Source organism: Carcharodon carcharias, chromosome 16 (genome assembly GCF_017639515.1).
Source record: "Carcharodon carcharias isolate sCarCar2 chromosome 16, sCarCar2.pri, whole genome shotgun sequence".
NCBI lineage: Eukaryota > Metazoa > Chordata > Chondrichthyes > Lamniformes > Lamnidae > Carcharodon > Carcharodon carcharias.
This window is the reverse complement of record NC_054482.1, coordinates 8,439,931-8,465,458: the sequence shown is the minus strand read 5'-3', so window position 1 is coordinate 8,465,458 and position 25,528 is coordinate 8,439,931. Positions and strand designations below refer to the sequence as shown.

Below are 25,528 nucleotides of genomic sequence, written 5' to 3'. Positions count from 1 at the left end.
TTTCACCTTGTGCTTTCGCAAGGCTCAAAAATACACATACATTTTCCATATTTTGGATTTTCAATTTAATCAAATATCTTGCAAACAAAAATTGAACCAAGATCCAGTCATTAAAAATCCAGCAATTCTGTTTTAACTAACATCTTCAAACCCTAGAGCATGTCTGCCTTCATCACCCACTTTATATGGGTGAGCTGAAGATACAGAATGTTCCCTGTAAGGAAACTGCAAAAATGCACACTTACCCATTTTGATACAATTTCCATGATGTGAATTCACTTGAATTCACAGCCAGTTGAAGATTAATCATTGTATGATTTGGGTGGATTCCTTCAAAGTGTATGATCAAATCTTGCCACCCATTCCACACTACCATGAACATCCCACCAGCCAGAACATCTACCTTACTCAAGCTATATCGTTTTTGAAATCAAAATTTGACAATAAACTAAATCATTCACAAGTGACAGAGCCGTTCATGTTTGAGACAATAGTATTAGCATTCTGATCTCTGATTGGTCTAAATTACGTGCTCAACACTTCAGGATGGTATTCAGGGATGTCTATACTGTCAAAGATGTCATCTTTCCGTTAGTTCGTTCATTGGTGACACATTCTCCCAGAAGGCTGACTGAGATAGATCTCCATATCAGTCTGTCCTGTACTGCCCTTATAGATTCCACATAGGTCAACTTCATCCAGTCCATGATATATGTCATCCATTTTCTTCTCTGCTTCCCTCCTATGTTTTGTCGATCTTCCCTTCCAATAATTGTCTCTGTTTACCGTCAGCTCTAATGATGCGCTACATTGTGAATTACAAAATATTGTAACTTTATCTTTGCGTTTTGATGCTATTTCCTAACTTCCTCTTTGCTCCAGGCATTTCCAGTACTTCTCGATTAGCCTGTCTGTGTAGGATAAGGAGAACATCGGCCTATTATGTCCACAGCTTATGAATAGTCTCTTAGCTTGTTGTCCATGTCTCTGAGGTTTTCCAATGAAATGTGAAACTGTGGCCCTGTCTGCTCTATCAGGTGGATGTAAAAGATGCCATGACACAATTCGAAGAAAAGTAGAAGAGCTCCCTCCAGTGTCTTGGCCAATATTTATCTCTCAACCAACATTACTAAAATCTGAACATTATCTCATTACTGTTTGTAGGACCTTATTGTATGCAAATTGACTGTTACACTTTCTACATAACAATAGTGGCTAAAAGTGCTTTAGAATGTTCTGCGGTGATGAAAGGCACTATAATGGGGTTGCAAAACTGTGGGTCCATTGGGGTCGCAGAGGTCACATTTGGGGACATGAGCTCCTCCTCCTCTCAGTCAGCAATGGCAACTGTGGAAAGGAGACTACCCAGTCTGGAGGCTCTGGTGGGACAGCCCTGGACCCCACCAGATTGATGCCGCCAAACAGCACGACGGACGGTATTCCCAAAGTGTCCTTTAACATCACAAACCACTTTTAGCGGCAAGCTGGAATGTTTGTGCATCAGTTAGGCACAGGTAGAGGCAGGGAAGTATAACTCAGTGACTGACTGAGAAAAATTAAAAGGTAATGGCTTCAAACTTTACTGTGTTTCTTTTCATGTTTTCCTGTTGTACAGACTCCTTACCCCAGGATAGCGACTCTGCTTTGCAGGAGCCAACAACTAGGCCAAAACAGGAGTAGGGAAGAGTTACTGGTGAGTGAGCAAATGGGTGAGAGACAGGTGTTGGGAAGAGGGACTGCTGTGTGTGTGTGTGTGCGCGTGTCTGTGTGTGCGCGTGCAAAAGAGAGAGAGCGAGCGACAGCAAGAGAGCGAGAGCTATTGGTCCCTTCAACCCTGGCCCACATCACCCGGTCCTTCAAACACCACCCCCTGCTCCTTCAACCCTACCACCTCCAACAACCCTCACCCCACCCCCAACATCTCCACCTCTTCACCCCTGACTATCCCAAAGGTATATAGCTCCCTCTTTTCCCAATACTGGTGCAGTGCCCCATGAATTTAAACCCATTTCTACCATACCAAACTTTGTGCCATGCAGTCAACTCTCTGATCTTATTTACCCTCTGCCAATTTGCTTGTGATTCAGGTAGTAATCCAGAGATCATTATCTTCGTGGTTCTGCTTTTTCTTATCCCTAGCTGCTCATTCTCCCTCAGCAGAACCTCTTTCTTAGTGCAACTATGTTGTTGGTACTTCTCTGCACCATGACAACTGGATCCTTCCCTTCCTCTCCAGCCCTGAGGAGATGTCCTTAACCCTACCACTGGAAAGACAGCCTTCAGGACTCTCACTCGTGGCTGCAGAGAGCAGTATCTATTTCCCAACCAAACTTCCCCTACTATGTGGTCAGTTTGCTCATTCTCCCTGCAATTCCTGCTCACATCCACAGAAGTTGCAGGAACCTTGAACCTGTTGGACAATTGCAAAGGCTGAGGCTCCTCCACTGCTCCCTCTGGATCCCGATACCTACCTCACATCCTCCTGTCCCTGACCATGGGCTAAATCTGAAGGAGCAAGCCTGGTCTAAGCAACTGCCTCCTGGAACAAAGTGTCAATATAGCATTCGCCCTCCCTGATGTATTGCAGAGTCCGAAGCTTGGACTCCAGCTCAAGAACTTGGATCCAAAGTTCCTCAAGCAGCAGACAGATGTGGATCAAACATGTTATAGGTGCAACATATCACTTGCCCTGCCATCTTTATTGTGTTTAATTTAATTATGTTTTAAGTTTAGATTTATCACACAATTGGGCCGTAGTTATACCAATTAGTTTAACTAGTTAAGCTGTAAATTTAATGCATTATTTATATCTCCCCCATACCGGTTTAAACTACTTCCTACATTTAGAGAGATAGAATCTTAAAAACTCACCAATTATTTACCTTCTCACCTAATTAAAGCGTCGAACACTCACTAGCTTCTGGAGACTGGAAAAAGATAAAAGCAGCACCTCCTTCCCCCTATGCACCAAATTCCCAAGTTAGGCTGCGCCACATTCAGGTCACACACTTTTTTTGCAATCTATCTCCATGGCTTTTTATCCAAAGCTTGCCTAGATTTGTGTCTATCCTGCCAAGACAATAGGCTACATTAAATCTGCTCAAAGTCTTCTACCAATGTTCCTTTAGGCAGCCTCCTGGAAGAACAACTTGCATGCTACCAGGTAGAAGATTCCTGGTCAGTTGTCCATCCCTCTGTAGTTAGATGCCATGGCCTCACAGCATGGCTTAACTAGGTAACTAAAAGTAAGGAAAAGTCAAATTCATGACTTTCCTGCTATATGTTGCTGCAGATTCATACACATTCTGTACCACCATCATGCTGTACTATTTAAACACTACCTCTGAACTTTCAACACAATTATCAGACAATGAACTCTTCGGTATCAAGTTAAACCTTTCTGGTTAATAAGAAGTTTAATGACAGTTAAGAGTATCTTCAGTCTTAATGTAATAAGGAACCATTTCAATCATACAAAACTGCACACCAATGTACCTGTAGCATTGCAGGTCTCTGCACTAAATGGCAGCACTTTCACATATTTATCATTTGATCCAGTAGCCAATAGTTGTCCACAATGACTCCAAGCCACACAGTAGATTGATCCCTTGTGGTGTTTGTTCCTTTTAAACTTTACTGCAGGTTGCTTAGGTGAACTGTATGCACTAGGGAAAGGTTGGGGGGGGGTGGTTGTGTTGGAGGAAAGAGAAGAAAGGACAATAAAAAGAAAATATAAGATGTTTAATAAGTAATAAATAATAACAACAATTCTGCCCTCCTCACAAAATACAAAACTTTTTTGTACTGTGCATTTCACACTTACAATTATAGTTTTATCACATCAGTGGATTAGAGGGCAGATGCTGAGTCATTCTGTAATGAAGTCAGCCAACAATGAGCAAGATGTTTGACAGGAATTGTTAAGATTAACAATTAAAATTGAGAAATTCAAAATGGCTTTTCCATGCCATGTGGTCTTTTGTATTACAAGCCTGAATAATGGTGTTCCTCATTTAAAACACTTCAGATGAATACTGGCCTGAACAATCAGATCAGCCATATTATCTAATGTTAGAGCAGGCTCAATGGGTTGAACGGCCTACTTCTATTCCTTAAAATTCCATGAACAAAAGTTGCAAGTGCCTCTGAAATTGCTGCATTCTGAAAACTAACCAATATCCTTAGCCAACACCTAGTTGGATATTCGTAAGAAAGTTGTATTTACTTACATTGCTCAAGATCAAAGTACAGCTGGGAAACCAACTTCTCCTGGGTTCAGGTGGCTCTGGAGCAAGCCTCGAGCCACTCTGAATATTGTCCCAGCTTTTTTGTTGCTCTGGGATGCTTATTCATTAGAGCAGCCTTGCAGAGAGGGAGACCAGGCTTAAGGAACTCCAATCTAGCAAACTGTTTGTTTTACCACCCCTCCACAAGAAGGGGTACAAAGGAATTGAGTTGTGCATGGATTTTATATTAGGATTATGATTATCTCCTGGTCATGGGTTCAATTTCAGTTCAAAGTCAGTTTGAAAGTTGGTCTCAATGTAAAGCTCCTATGTAAAATCACTCCCCGCGGTCTGAATTCAGTTGCTACAGCAAAACATTAAGATCACAAATACAATAGGGATACTCTTCAGCAGCAAGGAAATGGTTATAAAAACAAAAAACTGCGGATGCTGGAAATCCAAAACAAAAACAGAATTACCTGGAAAAACTCAGCTTATTTTCCAGCATCCGCAGTTTTTTGTTTTTATCGCTGCCAGCCCTGCTGAGTTTTTCCAGGTAATTCTGTTTTAGCAAGGAAATGGTGTCTGTTTCTAGCTGTGCTATATCTGATCTGGGGATTCTTGGCACAAACACTGGATCTCTGGTTGGTGTAGTACTGTTTCTTTTAAAGTGACAAACCAAACGAAAAACGTAATGAGTTAAAAATCAGAAATAATCAGGTGACCTTCTAGATTGGATTTTAACCACATAAAAAAGGGCAAGAAATCAGGAAATGAGCAGGTGGACTGCTCCCAGAACACAATTCATCAGTAACTAAATCAACTAACCAGTTGCTAGTAAGTTCACAAGCAAAGCTGTAAGTGATTTCACAGCTCTCATTATGGGACAGAACCTACTTTTTTTTTGTTCAAAGCTCCATCCCACTTCTCTGTGGTAGAAACTTGAAGTATGAAGAAACTGCAGATGGAATATCTTCAATGCAGTCAGGCATCTGGGTGTGTTTCTCTGAAAACATGTAAAATCACGTTTTGCAGCCTCTTTGGGGCCAGAAAATATTTGATGAAACAAAGATACTTAAAATAAAGTGCTCAATGATAAAAGAAAGGGACTTACATTTAGATAGTGCTTTATCAAGTCCTAAAGGAAACCTGAGTGTTTCCCAATCACTGAGCTAATCTTTGAAGTGTAGTCACTTATGAATAGAACATACCAGCCAACTTACAAACAGCAAGTTAATCTGTTTTTGATTGTTTTGAAGAAGGAATGGTGCACACTGAATCTCTATCATCTACTTCAAAAACAGCTGATAAAGGTCTCATTTGAATGACCAACACCTTCAACAATGGATTCTGCTTTGTATTACAGGGAAGTACAAGCCTAGTTGAGGTGGTTACTGTGGAATGGGCTTAAACCCACCACATTTTAACTTGGAAGGCTGTGGGGTTCTAGTTCCGCTTGAGCTAAAACCAGAATTTACTAGTAGAAAGCACTGTTAAACTTCCCAAAGCTCAGAACCATGCTACCAATTCATATTGGCAGGGTTATCAGGGGCCAACTGGGAGGAATTCCAATGACAAATGTATCTTTAGGATTTCATTAATGCACCCTCTGCATGATGAATCAAAAATGCTCTGGAGTACTGCAGATCCCAAGAGAGCTTGCCTCCTCCCCCTAGCTGAATAGTCAGTAGTTAATCAGTCACTTGACAAAATTTCAGGTTGGATCCCAACTGTTTGTCATTTTGACAGTTACATTTTTAATAGTTTCACAATTTAAAAAAAAAATTACCTCGGGTCAATAACGTCTGGGTAAGCACAAACCCGTAAGGTTTTGGTATTTGAACCAACAGCATAGAGAGTTCCGCTTGGATGGAATGCTACTGCCCTTATAGCTTGAGTGTCTTCAAGGGTATTAATGGCAATGAATTGCTTTCTAGTTCCATCATCCTATAACATGTAAAAAAAAAAAACCCACAATAATTAAATGCTTTGGATTTGCAAAGTAAACAGAAATTCTGAAAAAATATTTATATACATGTAGAATCAGAAAAACTCATTTAAATGTAAAACTGCAAAAGCTGTAAGGCTGTAATTAATTCAGAAAATTCTCTTTAAAATGCAGAAATCTCAGCACTGTTCTCAAAATATATCTCAGACTTTTGTGCTTACATAATTCACGCTTTTTTTGGATCAACCAGATGTCTGAGATATGAGGAAGCCACCACCATGCTTCTGTGAAATCCACACACAGGGTTTGCTTCTGAGACATGGGGCAGAATCTTCTGTTCAATGTGCGGGGACAGGCCCCGAACGCCGATGCGTAAAATGACATGCGGTGAAGTCAGGAATGCGTCCTGATATCACTGCGCGTAATTCTGATCTTCCTTTCGGCACGTGCGCAACGGAGTTGGCTGCGTGCCCACCAAACTGTCAAAGGCCTGTTGAGGCCATTAATAAAACAGTTAACTCAATTGAGAAAGCTGCCCATCCAACCTTAAGGTTGACGGGCAGGTGAAGAGCCCAGGCAGCCTTCGCATTTTTCATGAAACCTCATCCACGGGCGGGATGAGGTTTCATGTAGGTTTTATTAATTAAATACATTTTTAAATGAAAATTCATAAACGTGTCCCAGCTCATGTGATACTGTCACTGTCACATGAGGGGACATGTCTGAATAATTTTATTTTTTTCAAACTTTAAATATGAATTTTATCTCTCTGAGGCAGCTCCGTGCCCTAGGGAGATTTCTGCGCTCTTTCGGTCGCGTGCGCGAAAGAGCGCAGGCCCCGACTCTCCCTCTTCCCCCCGCCAGCACAGCTAGTGCTCTACTGGCTGTGTGACACACTGGGCGGGCCTTGATTGGTCTGCCCGTGTAAAATGGCTGCGTGCAGCCGATCGCGGGCAGCGATTGGCTCCCGCCCAGCCTGCCCAACGGGGTAGAAAATTCTCTCCATGAAGCCCACTCTTTCCCCATATAAGGACATCCCATTAATACAAGTCTTAGGTGTAGATTGGAAAGAAACAAGCATATACTGAGAACCTGCGCAAATTTAACCAGCTAAACCAACAGAGTCAGAAATCAGAACTCAAAGAGAAACAAGAAGTGAGAAAATCTAAATGCAGGTAAGGACAGAAAGAAGGCTGACCATATTTTTCAAAGCTATGCCGAGCTATTAGTGTGTAGGAAATTGGTGGAGATGTGGAATTAATATCAAACAATTAAATACCTCCATTAACAATCTGCTTCAATGAGAATCTTTGTTAGCTTAGAATATATAGCACACACCAATACATTCTGACATTAATGTACCTCTTCATCCTTTGCCCCATCTCCACTGACTGAAGTATTTTCCACTACTGATGAACCCATTGCAGGATCTTTTGATGAAGATGAAGAATCTGCACTACATAAAAATAAAATAAAAAGCTACAGTTAATTATAGCAGAGTTCCTTTTTAAAAAGTCTAGGACAGTGTACCGTTGTTAAAAAAAACAACACAAGCTCACGGAGCAATTAACTGTAATTATCAAGTATTTACAGTAGCAAATCTGTCAGGACAACACGTCAAGTCATATTGCTTGGATTGCAGTTTAGAATGCTATTCACGAGCAATTATTCCATTTTCAGAACCATGGAAACATTTAATCCCATCATGTTACTTTTGTACTAGTCTTGTCAACATCTCAGTAGACTGGGAGAAAAAACACATTGAGCACTGATTCGTGATGGGCTAGAGCTGTTCAGTTTACACCGCCTCAGAAGGGCTGGCTCAGTGTACAGCAGATTAAACGGAGGAAGTATTTGGTCCACAGAGGGTATTGTAAATGGAAATGCTTCACTGCATGTCAATTATTTATATTATAAATATGCATAAAAGGAGACTTGTAGCAAAAAACTATTAAATATTTTTCACGATTTCTAGTCATGCATTGATACTGTTGAAATATATACACCTTACTTTTGCATGGTAAAGAACGAGGAACCCTCAGGATAGGGGAAGGCATTCCCTGTGCTTGGTTTATTTTGAGTACTTGTGCACTGGCTTGAGCCATCAGACAATCCTGAACACTGTTGATTAACTTCAAGTGGTGTTAAAAAATTAGTGGCTGAAGAGCCATTTTGTACATTTAGTTGATTTCCATTACACTGTTGGTTAGGAGACTGCACCTCAGTGTTAAGATTATCCATTCCTAGATTTAATTCTTCTAGCTTTTGCATTGATCTGTTTAAAAGACAAAAAATATTTTAGTACAGATATTCAGGCTGACTGTTAAATTGTATTTCTCAAAATCTTCGTTGAACCACTTTATTTTAAAACAAGATACAATGGTGCTGTGTGAAGAAACAAATTGTTTTTGGGAAGGAAAGGAAAGGAATGTGGGATGTGGTAGCATTTGTACCAGAGCACAAACTGACTTGTTAAGGAACTGCTCTGTGAGATTCTGCTGCTGGCTTGTTCCATCATCTTCGTTGACCCCTCCTTCTAGTAACATTTGCTGGTACATTTGCCTTTGTTGCTCCTTTTGCTCAAGATGCTGTTGATAGCGCATTCGCTGTCGATAGTACTCTTGAAATTGATCTGTGGATTCCCTCAGCTAAGGGGTTAAAGAAAATTAATGAATAAATTATTTGAAAGGACAATTATAATTTATTCAAATTTTGCTTTATATTTCAGTATTTAGTAATTTATAATCAAGCGGAATCTTGTGCCTAATGTTGCGAACTGCAGGCTGCTTGTTCTGTCAAGAAACTCACTTTGTAGCCTTGTATTTTATAACAAGGAAATGTCACTTCATCAAATCACAATCTGCGTGAAAGTCCAATAATAACGCAGAATCAGAAAATATGGATGCTGAGAAAATACTTTGGCTCGTTCAAACCACTCCTTCCAACAAGAACAGACTCTACACAATCTAACAACATCCTCGGGGTTACCATTGACCAGAAACTGAACTGGTCTAGCCGTATAAATACTCTGGCTACAAGACCAGATCAAAGCCAATGAATCCTGCGGCGTGTAACTCATCTCCTGACTTTCCAAAGCCTGTCCCCTTCTACAAGGCACAAGTCAGGAGTGTGATGGAATACTTTCCATTTGTCTGGATAAATGCACTCAAGAAGTTCAACATCATCCAGGACAAAGAAGCCTGCTTGATTGGCACCCCATCCACAAACATTCACTCCCCTCGACACACAATGGCAGCAGTGTGTACCATTTACAAGATGCACTGCAGGAATTCAACAAGTTTCCTTAGACAGGACCTTCCAAACCCATGACCAGTACCATGTAGAAGGATAAGGGCAGCGGATAGACGGGAACACCACCACCTGGAAACTCCCCTCCAAGCCACTCACTACCCTGACTTGGAAATATATCACTGCTCCTTCACTGTCGCTGGGTCAAAATCCTGGAACTCCCCTCCCTAACAGCACTGTGGATGTACATACACCACCCTGACTGCAGCAATTCAAAAAGGCAGCTCACTACCACCTTAAGTGCAATTAGGGGATGGAAAATAAATGCTGGCCTAGCCAGCGACGTCCACAGTCCATAAACGAGGAGAAAAAAAAAAGAAATCACCCTTTGAAGAGAAGTGAAAAATCACAGGCAAAACTTTCCTCAGAAAATCCTCCAATAGTTAAGTGAATAACTGTAATCCAGCAAGGTCCCAGATACTGATCTGGTTGAGTTAACCTTATCTGGCGCATCAATAGGGTATAACAATTGGCCTTGGGAACAGGAACTTTGGTTATAGGAATGCTAACAGAAATGTATGTGTCGATCTTGGCTCTTAGTAGGAATAGGCTCAACTATAGTGATCCAAAACAACTTGCTAACATTCATCCCCTGGATTCATGTATGGGGAAGTACCCACATGAGGTACTGGAGGTTTCATGTGGTTAATGTAATGTGGTCCAATGAGATTTCAATTTCAGGGTTCGTGAAGAAAACAAAAACAAAAATGTTGTTGTTGTTCTGATATGTAGTCCTTCTTTCTTTAGCAGCCAAAAACCTGTCAGTATTTGCAACATGTAGTTGTGCTTCAAAAACAGACAGACTGAAAATAAAGAAGTTAACTCAAATATCTTCTTTAAGGGGTAATAAACAAACTGTCAACCATTATTCACAATGAAGCAGATAAGAATCAATAGCATTTCCCACAAAGCTGGAGTTCTCCAAATACGGTTCAGAACAATTGAGAAGTACAATTGAGTCTGCCTAATGAAATAACAGTTGAACTGACCAAATGGTAACATTATAAGTACAATAATAGGGGAACTTCCCTTATACACTTTACATTAGGTGCTTTTGAAAACATTTGCAATTTCAAGAAAAATATTTAAACAATATTTTAATTTCATTGCACTAATATTTTATAAAAACAAAATTAGATATTCTGAACTATTTTATCTTCAAAATTGAATTACATTGATTACTTTTCTAATTTTTGCCAGACTAGCGAACACTCAAGTCAAACAAATCACTAAATGAACAATATTGAACAGCTTGAGATAGGCTTTGGAGTCAGAGGATAGGGAGCTATGTCATAATCTTTAAAATGAAATTAGTGATTGTAACACAAATTATTAGCTCAAAGCTTAATTAGAGATATGAGTGATCAATGGCAATGTAGGCAAACTGAGGGATAAAACACAGATCATTCCTGCTTGCTGGAGTTCCTCCCAAATGCTCTGCATCTCTGGATTCGTTTCAATTTTTTTCCTAACTTCAATTCTTTACTGACCATACCTGTACAATGAAAACAGTTCTTAATGTTACTCTGAATTGCAGGATTATAACTTGTAGTAAATAGATTCATGGTCAAGAGTTCAGCCTTTTCCTAACTAGAAACTTCTGATAGTTACCCTGGAAAACAGCGGTGAAGCTTTATTCTCTGATTATTTTTATCTATGAACAAAAACAGCATGATGTAGGTTTAAAAAGAAAAATACCTGAAGAGGTAGTATTAATATAATAAATCTAACATTTACCTCATTCTTTTCCACTTTAGAGGTGGCTGTATTTGATGCCACTTCTATGGAATTGACAAGTGATGCTTCATCCCGAATCAAAGTTTCACCATTACCGCTAGCAGTAGACTGCTGAACTCTGGGTACTGGGGAATCTGTCCTATAAGACATGGTGGAGGAGTGGAGAGAAAAGGAAAAGGAACTGAATGGTCAAAATAGTTAACTGATTGTGATAATTACTTTTAAAGAACATGGAAAAACCAAACACGGAGAAAGGAATTATTCCCCTCGGAAGCATTACTTGCATTGTGTCCAAAAGACTTTCATCCTCACAAGAATCAAAAGATTACACTGAACTTAGATCCTTAGAGGTCATTAAAATTTAAACCTGTATATGTCAGAGGGAAAAAACGGATACGATCTGGTCACGCAATTGTCACATGAAATGTGGAACTGACACAGAATATTGAAAAGCCAGTTGCCCATGCCGAACATTCCAAGTGATAGAAATCACGTCACAGGTCAATGTAAATGTTTTGAAAAGTATGTATTTTTTTCCAGTGTTTTGGTTTTACTTCAAATTTTCACAAAGATTGGGATAAGCAGACTAGCACATCAGAAAGGTAGTGAACTTCTGAGTATGTCTGGGATAGTTTTTTGCAGCAATATTTCTCAGATCCAACAAGGGGGCACGCCGCATTAGATTTATTAATGAGTAATGAGCCAGATTTAGTTAACAGCTTAAAGGTAACGTGAACATTGATCAAATAGCATAACATGATGAGTTCCATATAGTACTTAAAAGGGAGAAATGCAAAACAGCTAAGATTTTAGATTTAGGTAAGGCTGACTTCAATGAGATGATAGAAACAATCCACAGTAAATGGGCAAATTTGTTAATGGGTAAAAGGGCAGATGATTGGTTGGAGGTGTCCAAAAAATAATTTGTGATACAGTCCAGTTTATACCCCTACTTGACCGAAGAGACAAACATGGATAACTAAAAAGGAAAGAGACAAAATAATCTCCATATACAGCAAGACCTGGGCAGCATTCGGGCTTGGAATGGTATGTGGCATGTATGTTACTTACCACTTAAGTGTCAGGCAATTACCATCTCCAACAAGAGAGAATCTCACCATCTCCCCTTGATATTTAATGGCATTACTATAATTGAATCCTCCACAATCAACATCCTGGGAGGTTACCATTGACCAAAAAGTTAACTGGACCAAAGCCTGTCTAACTATCTACAAGGTATAAGTCAGGAACGTGATGGAGTACTCTCCACTTGCTGGATGAGTGCAGCTCCAATGATACTCGAGAAACTCGACACCATTCAAAATAAAACAGCCCACTTGATTGGCATCCCATCTGCCACCTTAAACATTCACCCACTCCACCACTGATGCACAATAGCAGCAGTGTGTACCATATACAAGATGCACTGCAACAACTCACCAAAGGCTCCTTCGACAGCATCTCCCAAACCTGCAAACTATACCACCTAAAAGAACAAAGGCAGTAGATGAATAGGAACAGCAACACCAGCAAGCTCCCCTCCAAGCCAAACATCATCCCGACTTGGTACCATATCGCCGTTCCATAACTGTCACTGGGTCAAAATCCTGGAACTCCCTTCCTAACAGCACTGCAGGTGTACCTACACTACATGGAATGAAGCGGTTCAAGAAAGAGGATCACCACCACCCTCTCAAGGGTAATTAGGGAAGGGCAACAAATGCTAGCCTAGCCCACATCCCATGAAAAAACACTTGGACCTTGGCAAATGGAGAAAGGTACAAAGAACAGCAAACAGTGAAAACAGATAGCAAATGCTACAAAAAGGAAACATGCAAGGGACATCAAGATCAGTGGATGTTTTTACAATTATAATAGGGAAAAAAAAAGAGGGGTCAGGAGCAAAGTAAAAATTGATCATAGTGATATTGTCAATAAGATAAGGAAATGGCAGACATGCTGAATAATTACTTTGTGGCAGTATTTACAGTAGAGGAAGAGGTCAGCATAACAGATATCCCAAGGAAGCTAGTATTAAATCAGGATCAGGGACTCACTAAATTTAACGTCAGCAAAATAACAGTAATGAAGAAAATCATGGTGCGAAAGCAATAATAAATCCCCAGGACCAGATGCTTTCCCTCCCAACACTTTAAGTTAAGCAGGTGAGATAAGTTAAGTAGGTGAGAACATTGCAGATGCCTTACCTATAATCTTCCAAAACTCTCTCAATTCAGGAACCACATTTTTAGTTTGAAAAACTGCGCATATCACTCCGCTATTTAAGAAAGGTGAGGGGGGGAAAACCAGTGAATTATAGACCAATTAACCTAATATCTACTGTGAGGAACTTTTACTAGAGTCTATAATTAAGGATAGGGTGATTGCACACCTTTAAAATTTTCAGCTGATCAGAAAGTGACAGCATAGATTTGTAAAGGATAGGTCACGCCTGATGAATCAGATTGAATTTTTTGAAGAGTTCACTAAAGTAGTGGACAGGGAAATGCCTAAGGAGTTACTGTTCGCCGTATTTATTAACGACTTAGATGTGATAGAAAGCCACATATCCAAATTTGCTGATGGCACAAAGATAAACAGCACTGTGACCTGTGTAGATGGAGGTATAAAATTACAAAGAAATAATCATACAGGTCGAGTATCCTTTATCCATAAATCCAAAAACTGAACACATCCAAAACCACACTTCTTTTTTTTAACTTCATCGGCCTTTAACACAGGAAATCTATGACCTAAGCCAACATGAATCTCGCCAACCTCACCCGACCTTCAGCATGGGAAGTCTGGTTATTTGTCTGCTCTGGTTACCATGCAAACCCTTTCCTACAAGCAGGATTGCAGATGGGGCCACAGGTGGGAACTTATTACATGTAACCTGTATTTATTATTAAGTGGTACATCTTACTTTTCTAGCCATTTTATTTACTTTAGAACAGACTTGTCTAATCTTTCCACCTGGAGGGCCACGTTTCCATTTTTTTCTCATTCAAGGGGTTGGTGAGCAAATTTTAGAAAGATAAGGTTTGGCACAACATTAAACATGAATTTCAAAATAAAGCGGAGGTATGAAGAAAAGAAGCAACTTGCTGAGCAAAAATAAAGCAATATCAAAGCAATGAATTGATAATTTAAAAAAGATTAATTTATAAAAGATCAATATTAGAGTATGAGGGGGACAGACACAGCGACAGGGCATAGTATAGTTAGGGGACTTGATACTGTTCTCTGCACCCTGAACCGAGAGTCCCAAAGGCTGTGTTGCCTATCTGGTGCCAGGGTAAAGGATATCTCATCTGGGCTGCAGAGGAACTTGGAGTGGAAGGGGAAAGATACAGTTGTCGTGGTCCACGTAGGTACCAACGATATAGGTAGAACAAGGAAAGAGGTGCTGCTGAGGGAATATGAGCAGCTAGGGGCAAAATTAAAAAGCAGAACCAAAAAGGTAATTACCTCCGGGTTACTACCTGAGCCACAAGCTAATTGGCACAGGGTCAAAAAGATTAAAGAGGTAGGTGCGGGGCTTAAAGATTGGTGTGGGAGAAATGGGTTCAAATTCATGGGACATTGGCATCAGTACTGGGGAAAGTGGGAGCTATTCAGTTCGGACGGGCTCCACCTGAATCATGCTGGGACCAGTGTCCTGGTGAATCGCATAGCTAGGGTTGTAGATAGGGCTTTAAACTAAATGGTGGGGGGGGTGGGGTGGTGTTCAGTTGCATGGAAATATAAAAAATCAAAGTTTAAGGAGAGGGTAAGAGTGTAGGTTAGTGACAAGGCTGATTGTTACCAAATATTCTTGTACAATTAAGCACGATGTATAAACTTTACAGAAGTCTCCAAGAACAAATATGTTTTAAAATCTATCTATAGGGGAAAAACTATATTGTGTATATCTGGGTTACAATCATTTTACTACCTGAAATCCATGCAAGACAGCCTCCTAAAAGTGGACTAAATTCTCAGCTTTAGTGTTTGCATTAAAATCTTGAGTTATACTGATAATTACGCATTCAAACCACTTCACAACAAAGCAAAAACAACATTATAAACCACTAAGTTGGAGGACTCTTCATCCTTTGAACTTAAATTATGCTAATATCTTGCTAGTTTTTCACAACTATTCCAATTAAACATGCTCTGAAGGCAAAAATGCTTAATTTTTTTCCCTAAGAGTGAATAAATTGCCAAATAATTCTGGGAATGAAACAGAAGTGGCAAGTTTTATCAAACACGCAAGAGGAACAACTGTGATTAGAGGAGCAGCTTCTTTCAGAATCTTCCACTTCACTTCGCCGGCATTTTGAAAATTGCCTCCAGGGACCACATTTGGGGGGGCTTTGCGGGCCACATCTGGGCCGCACGGTGGACAAGCTGGCTTTCGACTATAGCTAGCCGAGGCTTCGGCCACTGTAGTGTAAGTATGCCTAGCCCTGTATGCGGTATCCAAAAAAAACGAAATTAACTGAAATCTGAAATGCAATCGGCCCCGAGAGTTTCGCATAGAACACTAGAATAAAAGGGGTAGAAGTCATGTTTCAACAATACAAAGCCCTGATCAACTGGAGTACTTCAATTCTGGCAAAAAAAAATTGTTTTGTTTTACCACAAGTTTTTGTGTTACAAAAATAAACTCAACTAGTTAAGTTGCTATTTTAAATCACCTTCTTCCATCCAGTTCCAAGTGATCTAAGTGATCCCAGTGACATGTAACCACAAGTGACATTTAAAAGGCTGTCACTTCGGGCTACAAAGAAGCTTCGGGATTGTGTATGTTGGTTTAGGAGGGCTTATTCTGTGCTTTAAACTAGCAACTTAAATAGTTGAGGATACTTGTGTAGCATAGAGATGCTTCTTTGGTTAAGATTAATTGAATTAAGAATCATTAACTCCCATCTTCATTTCTCTTACTGAGATGTTTATTTTCATTTCCGTTCTGGAGAACTATTTCAAACTAAATTGTGAAAATAGAACAAGGGGACAAGATTAAACTAGTTATTGGTAAATTTAGGACAGATTTAAAAAAATTTGGGAAGATTTTCTTCACATGAAGAATGTCTTTCATAATAAAGTAGGAGACAAAATATCTGTATGGATCCCATGGCGGGGATGAGGGTTGGGGGTGGTGGGGGGAGAATAAACAACAATTTAGGGTCTGAGATGGGTTGAAAAATCACCTTTAAATGCACTTATCTTGTGACTTGCAGAAAAGGCAACTAAGGTTAAATTTCTTTTTTACCCAGGATTCAAACTCAGGTTTTTCACACGAGCAATTTTTCATTCTCACCAGCTCTAACTGCTTGCCTGGAAAAATTATTTCACTGCACCATTCCTATGATTACCTCCTAATTAACCAGTCTACCTTCTTTCCATCAAATAAAGTGAGTTGTTGGGAAATTATAAATAGTCACTTGGTAGTACAGAGCTTGAGTACTGCTGAAAAAAGGGACATCGTTGAAACTTGTCGTGTACTCATCAGGATAGATGCAAGAATGCCAAATTTCAAAGGGAATAACCATTTATACTGCATGAAAAAAGGATGGAAACAACACCCTTTTCTCATGCAGTATAAATGGTTGCTCCCTTTGAAATTAAGTGCTCTTGCGTCTATCCTGGTGAGTGCAAGAGGAAAAGCTTTGCCAGTAAGTGTCTTTTTTTCAAGAAATTATAAATATTAAAATATAAATCAGTGTACAATTTTTAATGGTCTGTTCTAAACTTTAATGACATATTTATTATAAATGATTAACATATCACAAGAAATGCCAGTTAATCCAAAGCCTTTTACATAAAAGGTAATAAAACATAAATAAATACAAAAATAAACTAACCTTTCTGGTGATTCCTCGTATATGCTATGACAGTCTGTGTTTTCCAGCATGAGACTTCTGGAAAGATTTTGCGTGCCAGGATAATGAAAGTTTGCAAAAGAATGAGACATTGGAGAACTTCTGTTCACTATATCAGCATTACGCTTCTCCTGACTAGTCAGTCCGTATGACAGACCATCTAAAGCTGGGTTCAAGGAACGTGACATGTATGCATCAGCAGACTGTGGGCGCCTCATTGGGGATGATGGGTAAGGAGACAGTTTATTAATTAGTGGAGTTAAAATATCAGAGTATGAAGACCTTGTGGGTTTTACAAGTTTATCTGTGTGGATATTCAAAATCTTTTGTTCAAAAGCACAGGAGAAAGTATCGGGTGATAAATTTTGAAGCCATGAGAGAAGACTCAAATCCAGATCATCACACCCATTTCCACATAGCAAATCAATTCCAAGCAGTACTTCACTCTCACTGATTTCTTCACCAGTGGCTCTACTCTGACAGAATTCCACACAAGACTCGTAGAGCAAACCTTTAATGACAAGTTGAAATAACCTGTTATTGCTGGCTTTGAAACCAGCTTCACTCAGCTTTCTGTCAGCAGGGATGAATTCTGCCACCATAACACAGGCCTCATCAAAACACTGGACACGAGCAGTGCTGGGGTTCCAATCCTTAAATTCCGCATGGTTCGTTAAGCGAGGAAGGGTAAGTAATAAACAGAGTTTGCTGTAGTCTTCCTTGGAGGGACAATGTTCTTCTAGTGCATGGAGACACTTCACAGCCTCTTGCATTGTATACTCTAGCTGCAACAAATAAAATCCAAGAGCTATAAATTTTTTTTACAAGTCTAACTTTTAAATTCAAAAGAATATACATAATGCTAGACGCAATATCCTTCTTGAATAGGAGATCCAAACAAAAACCCCAATTTTCTTTTAAACATTTACATTCTACCCACCTTTATTGTAACTTATTCTAACCTTTACTTGTCTCAAAGTACGGGATTGAGGAAAACTTAAGGGGGGGGGGGGCGCGAAGAAATCATTTAAATAAATAAAAAGCTGATGCAAGTTTACAATCATATGAAGAGATAGAATGAGAAAACACTGATCACACTGTTTACTGACTCTTCATTTAAAAAAAAATGTCTATCTGGAGACATTCCCTGCAGAAAGACCAAAGGACATTTTCCTTGTGCCTGAAAAAAATTCAGGTAGAGAACCTGGGTTAGCAGCATTAGCTCAGTTTGTGAACATTAAAATTAAGACTGGCAAATCAAAGACCGTTTTTCACGAAATTGTAATCATAATGAAAATCAACATCAAGTCAAGGAAAGAGATATGAGATGGGGTGACTAAAATCTTGGTCAAAAAGGTGGGATTTAAAAGGATCATATAAGAGAGGGAACTGGAGAAGCCGAGAGTGGGAATTTTAGGGAGTAACGCCTTGACAGTTGAATGAATGATCTGAGCTTTATGACAGACAGGAGGCCAGCCAGGAAAGCATTGAAAAAGGAGAGTCTGGCAACAACATAAATAACAACAGGTTATATATGTAGTAGAAAATAGTCTGCAAACCACTATTATGTCATCACTATATTCAATAGGAATTGTAAAAACATTCATGCTTAACCTTTTCCATGTTTTCTATTAGAAAAATGACTCAGCACAACATCATTTCAGTTGGTTTATACTACTAGCTTCAAAGTACACATCTCCCTATTCATCAAATATAACTGATTTAAAATACAGTTACTATTAGTTAATTGGTAAAGTATAGCATCGCAAACCAATGTTACTCCAACAACTTTAATATAGAAAACATTGAGGCAATTCAAGAAATTGTAATCATAATGAAAATCAACATCAAGTCAAGGAAAGAGATATGAGATGGGGTGACTAAAATCTTGGTCAAAAAGGTGGGATTTAAAAGGATCATATAAGAGAGGGAACTGGAGAAGCCGAGAGTGGGAATTTTAGGGAGTAACGCCTTGACAGTTGAATGAATGATCTGAGCTTTATGACAGACAGGAGGCCAGCCAGGAAAGCATTGAAAAAGGAGAGTCTGGCAACAACATAAATGAAGGTTTCAGCTCTGCATCAAGTGAGGCAAGGGTGGTCTTACAGAAGTAGGAAGGTGCAATCTGTGATAGGAGAGGATATGGGGTCAGGCGCTCAGTTCAGAATCAAACAGCACATCAAGGTTCCGAGAATATCAGTAACTAAACAATTAGCAAACTTGACTTTACAGAGTAGAGATACTAAAAGCATCTGAGGGCAGTTACATGTGGGCCTCCAGTGTTAAAAGTGATTCATTTTATCATTTCCAGCATTTCAACTTATTTTACAGAATTCTACATGAGAGCAAATTCATCAGTTCAAATACTTACATGTTGAGGTTCATCATCTGCTGACACTGCATTGTTCACACACAAGGCTTCCAAAAACTTCTGTTTCAATATAATATATCGGAATCTGGAAAAACAGATTAACTAGATTAAATTATTTTGTACTCCATCAAAATGGTTAACAATGAGTAGATGAATTATGACACATTCTCACAATAAAACTAAAAAATTATTAGAAATCAGGTCATAAATAAGATAGAACATAGGATTAATTGGCTGCATTTCTTCCATTATAATAGTGATTACATATATGAAAGCATTAACTTTAATTTTAACAGTAAATTTCTAATATTTCCAATATCTAAAGCTGTGAAATTTAGATGTCTACTTCAGCTTCCTTCTGCTTGTATACAAACTTCTTAAACTGAAAGTTGATTAATCTGCTAGTTAGCCAGACAAATATACTGTTTTCACAGGATAAACACAAGTCAATAGAATCAAGTGACCTTTTTGCAAGAATGTTAAATGATAAATATGAGGGGCAGAGAGAATAGTTAGAACAGTGGTCTATACTGTAAATAAATGCAGTTGAGTAATCCAATTGATTTTTGAGAACGCTGGTCCAGCTGTTTTTCTTGAAAATAACATATCATGGATTGAAAATTTGGTATCAAGTTCTAACTATACTGCAAACAGCTTTCATCAATTGTAGATTGATCCAGTAATTTGTATGTGATTGTTATTTTTTTAAAAAGGGAAAACTAAAACTAAGAGCCTGAAATGCTAATTTCAAGTGATTAGCTACATCAACCTACAAGTACAAAGGCAATAAGCTGCAATTTTTTGTAATGATTTATAATTAATTAATTAGTCTTGTGGCCAATATTCTTTTCAGCTAAAATGGAAAAGAGCCATCATTAGTCCTGTCCTTAATTCACAAACAATGGCAGGGCTAAACCAGGTAGAGTAGACAAATGAAAGAGCAAAACAGCAACTATTTTCCCCCCTGACCTCCTAACTAACTGCCTCTAGTATAGATATGTTTGCTTTCAAAACTAATGGAGGAGAAATACTGCTTTGAACAACTGTGTCCATGGTAGATGTCTGAAATGCAAGGACATTTTTACATCTACAAAAGCTCATTTAGAAAGAAGGAGAGGTGAAAACCAAGAAGAAAGAAAAATGAACTAACCTTTTCGCATCAAATTTTTCCATACATTCAAGTGGCTGGATGAACTGAAGCACCTCATCCCAATGGCCATCAAGTACCAGCTGTCTGTAAAATGCCCAAAGCTTATTTTTTAAGGTGAAATACTCCATTATTTAAAATGGTAGAACCCAAGTTTACACTTTCACATTAAATGTAACGAAGAAATTAATGCAAATGTCATCACCATTATTTGACTGTAACTCTTATCACTTAAAATATAGGAAAAGGAAAAGTAAGGTAGCTCTGGTTCCTTCTTTATTTTGTGCTTGTAAGTCTGAATATTGTGGGTCTCCCTGAAGGCTCAGTATGTTTATCCAGCAAGAAGCTGAATCATCTTCACCAGGCTTATTCCAAGTTTCCCTAGTCTGTGGTGATATTAGATGGAGCAATGGTAGGAAACTAACAAGATAAAAGCAAAATACTGCGGATGCTGGAAATCTAGAACAAAAACAAAAATACCTGGAAAAACTCAGCAGATCTGACAGCATCTGCGGAGAGGGATACAGTTCTGATGAAGGGTCATACGGACTCGAAACATCAACTGTATCCCTCTCCGCAGATGCTGTCAGACTTACTGAGCTTTTCCAGGTATTTTTGTCTTTTTGGTAGGAAACTACCACTGGTCTTAGAACCTCGAGTCAGATTCTAAGAATTGACAGGATCCTTCTCTCGTTCAGAGAAGTCCATATGTTTAGATGAGGACAAGATTCCACTAGATTAACATTTTTACTGTAGTCAAATGGTGTGATTGCATAGATTATGAGAGCTCAACACAAATAATAGCCTCTGTGACAAATTATTGGAGGATGCCCGTTGCCCATAGAACCTTACCTCAGAAAGAAGTCAATTACTTTCGAAGATGACAGAAATGCAAAAAGTGGCAAAACAAAATCTGTCCAATAATTTCAATAAACAGATTCAGTTAAAATGGGTCAGCATGTGTCTCCTATTATCAACGGACAGGTGTACATAATTTTTCATCTTGGGCACAGAAATTGCCACCCACTGAAATTACGTCATATTTCCCTGAACCTACACCTGCATTGATTGCATTTTTGTTGAATTTAGCAACAAGTTCATCCCATTAAATTCCAGTATTCAGCTATAGTTGTGGGCAACAGGTCTATGTGCCCGATTGTGTGGAAACTCCATAGTCACCATGGTTAAAATGGGACACTTTGATCCAATTAAATGAGTTTAAATTAGTGTTTTGATGCCTTTGCCAATTCATGTCCAATGTCAAACACACATGTTGGAAACTTGTAACCTTCATCTCTAACAGATGATTCTGTTGAACCATCCCCCGATAGTTATAGCCAGTTTGCCTGTAGAATGCCAGCTATCAGCCAGAAACTCAGTCGCATAATGGTAATGGTTAATTTGCCCTTTGTTACCAGGTCTCATATTAAAACTTATATAATTAAGTATAAGGGTTTTTCAATTTGCACTTTGTAAAGAAAAAAGCCTACTTGTGAAATCACAGTGCAACTGTGTTATACAGTACTTACAGGTGAATAAATTGACACAGAGGTTACAGTTCAATGCTTGCTGGGAAGCACACTTAAGGACTCAGCAAATAATTTGGAAGATTTCAAGGGCTGCACAACTGGATCTTACAGGATTGATTCCACTTGAATGAGCAAGAACCCATGACAGTTTGTAATCATGTTCCAAGTAAATTCATTCTTAGCTTCATTTGGATCAATCTGGGTGGAGAAAATTTCCAGGAAAAGGGCTCCAGACTGTCTGGTGTTTCCAGAGCTTTTATGAACGAAGTGGCACAATGGATCAGACAATTGCCTTTCATCTCTGGAGTTTGGGCTCAAATCCACCACAGACTGATGAGCAAAACTAATAGCTGGAAAGGGTCTTAGATAATTGCTGACCTTCCACCTCAACGCCACCTTCCCGCACTATCTCCATATCCCTTTATACCCAAATAACTATTGGCCTCTGTCTTGAATATTCAATGACTGGACATGCATAGTTCTCTGGGATAGAGAATTCCGAAGATTCTCAACTCGAGTGAAGAAATTTGTCCTCATCTTGTTTCTAAATGGTCAACCCCTGATTCTGAGACTGTAGCCCCATGTTCTAGATTCCCCAAGCATCTGTCACGTCAAGCTCCTTACAAATTGTGTGTGTTTCAATTAGGCTACCACTCATTATTCTAAACTCCAGGGAATACAGGCCTAATCTACTCAATCTCTTCCCATTGTCCAATCTCCTTATTCTAGGAACCAGTTTAGTAAAGCTTCTTTACACTCCCTCTAGGACAATGATGCCCTACCTTGAGTAACGAGACCTGAACTGCACACGGGTACTCCAGGTATGCCCTCACCAATATGCTGTATAATTGTAGTAAGACTTCTTTACTCGTACTCCAATCCTTTTGTAACGAAAGCTCATGTACCATTTACCTTCCAACTACTTCCTATACTTCCATGTTAATTTTCTGTGATATACATACAAGGGTAGCCAGATCCTTCTGAATGCAAACATTTCCCAGTCTTTTACTATTAAAAAAATCTGCTTTTTAAAATTTTTCCTGCCAAAATAGATAACTTCACACTTCATCTTTTCTGAATGCTCCTGGGATTCCACATGTGAAATAATTTTATGAAGTCTCAATCTGGTTCCCAGGGGACATGAACCTATTGCACAAGCTGTTCCAAATTCACCACACAATAGCAAGCTCACTGAAAGAAAGATCTAGTGTATAATTTTGAAAAATAGTTACACTGGTTCAGTATAGGGTAGTCCCAAGGTTAGGGAACAGTACAAGCTTTACTGCTAACAGACCAGCAGATTATACAATAACAACCTCCGTCAACTGCTTAAAGATTGTGAAGTCTCAAGTTCCAGTTTGTTGCTGTAAATGACTTTATGAGAATGTTTTGGAACTAAAACTCTCAAACAAGAGAACAGAAGAAAGATACATCCTCAAGGCTGAATAATAAAATGTTAAACCAAAAGCAAAATATTACAGATGCTGGAAATCTGAAATAAAAATAGAAAATGCTGGAAACACTCAGCAGCATATGCAGCATTTGTTTCAGGTCAATGACCTTTCATCAGAATTGGAAGATCTTGGAAATTAAGAGCTCTTAAGCATGTACAGCACCAAGAAAAAGGAGAAGCAGGAAAGAAAAAAGCCAAAGCCCTGTGATATCACCATGGGCAGGAGTTACGACAAAAGCAATGATGGTGCAAAACAAAAGGGAGTAATAAAGGGGCAAGTAAATAAACAAAAGATGAGTCTACAGGAGGTGTGGATGATTACAGCAGGATTTAACATTTACATTTATAAATGTTATTTCATCCAAGACTTACAAAATTAAAATACGCTCTCAACAACACCACCTACCTGAGGAAGAGCATGTCATCTGAATAGAGTCCATTTATAACACCACTCTCTTTCTCAAGAGATAGCATACTAATATGAAGTTTCCTTGAATTAAGAAAATCCAGGATTAGTTTAATTATTTCCGCCTCTTTAACATTTATTGTCTCCTCGGCTGTCATGGTTACAGCTTTCCAAGTAAGCTGATCTATAAATAAAGCATAAAATTTGACAGTGAGTTTTAAGAAAAAAAGTAACCATTTGTGTGCTTTGCACTGAAATTAACTTTCAATTAGTTTCATTCTTTGAGCCATTAATTTTAACCCTTATATAGTTGTGTAAAGTAAGCAGTTCTGAATGAGAATGTGGAAGATCAACAAATTTTTCCAATAGGCAATACAAACTTTCAACAAGTAGAAAATCTGATTAGAATATCCTGCTTATACTCAAGTATTAATATCTTTGAACCAATTTTCCAGTTTATTGTATAATATGCATTGTCATTTGTGATGTAACGTATTTTTTTTTACAATACAGAGCAATTTTTTGTCAGAGGAATTTTGACAGCTGTTAAACACTGCAACCTTCATCACTATAGAAATTGTGCAAACATTCCAAAGAGCATGCTACCTGTAGTATTATGCATGACAGAGCCAAAAAGGAGGAAGCGTGCATTACACAATCTGTACCTTTAGCATCCAATCCAGCAGATTTCCACATAAAAGTTATTGCATATATTAAATCACTATATGAAGCATTTGAAATGTTTCAATGTGATAGCTGTAAAAGTTGTAATGCACTCCTTTAAGAAATTGATGCAGTCCATTAATTCTGCTAATAGCTATTAAATGCATTAGTGTCACAACAATAAAAATATCTGCATATTTAGTCATTGAAAAATTATGATAGGTGGCATGGCACACCTGAGCATTACAGTATGACAGGATGAAGATTATTCTGTTGAGTTGTGTATCAGTTTATAAAAAAAAATTCTTTCACAAGATGTGGGTGTCCCCTAGCCCATCTCTAACTGCCCTTGAGAAGATGGTGGTGAGTTGCGGCATGTTCATGTCGTGCAGGTACACTCATAGTTCTTATGCTGTGTAAAAATACCAAGGGATGTCAAGCACTTTTCCTTATGGATGAGAAAAAAAATGGCATTCCTGGATCACTCTCCTGTGTCTCAGATCAAAGGAAACTAGCTATAGAGGTAGAACATCTTAGTTTACTAGCATTTGGTTAGTCTCTCCAGTAAAGGAGAGAAGGAAGAGAGAAATGGACTTGCTGAATGTTTTGGAAATTTAAAAAAAGGTAGAAAAACAGGTGATTTAAAATGGAACTAATTGCAAAACCAGATAAACAGGAGTACAATTACTGTGGTTCAATGAAACGTTCAGCTGGTCAACTCCTTAGTTGTCAATATTTAAGGATCTCTTAATTATCACAGACTGTTTTAAAAATAACTACGAAGCCTACGGAACTGCCTATGGCTGCTACAGGAAAAATAAAGCAAGCTCAGGAAGGTTGATAGGTGTTTTAGACCAAACAGCCTTCCAAGT

The 25,528-nt window shown here is 38.7% G+C and overlaps 1 protein-coding gene across 3 annotated transcripts in view; it reads right to left on the bottom strand.

The window, feature by feature from the left end:
• The window catches only part of wdr47a (WD repeat domain 47a), a 57,937-nt gene that overhangs the window by 18,735 nt on the left and 13,674 nt on the right, over positions 1–25,528 (bottom strand). For all 3 annotated transcript variants that reach the window (XM_041208051.1, XM_041208048.1, XM_041208050.1), the window contains exons 2-11: positions 23,994–24,177; positions 20,609–20,692; positions 19,459–19,543; positions 17,070–17,872; positions 11,221–11,359; positions 8,644–8,822; positions 8,186–8,449; positions 7,537–7,630; positions 6,016–6,173; positions 3,496–3,665 (exon numbers count right to left, since the gene is read on the bottom strand). In XM_041208051.1, coding sequence (XP_041063985.1) covers positions 3,496–3,665; positions 6,016–6,173; positions 7,537–7,630; positions 8,186–8,449; positions 8,644–8,822; positions 11,221–11,359; positions 17,070–17,872; positions 19,459–19,543; positions 20,609–20,692; positions 23,994–24,151 — 2,134 coding nt within the window. In that variant the 5' untranslated portion in view covers positions 24,152–24,177. The remainder of the gene's footprint in view (positions 1–3,495; positions 3,666–6,015; positions 6,174–7,536; positions 7,631–8,185; positions 8,450–8,643; positions 8,823–11,220; positions 11,360–17,069; positions 17,873–19,458; positions 19,544–20,608; positions 20,693–23,993; positions 24,178–25,528) is intronic.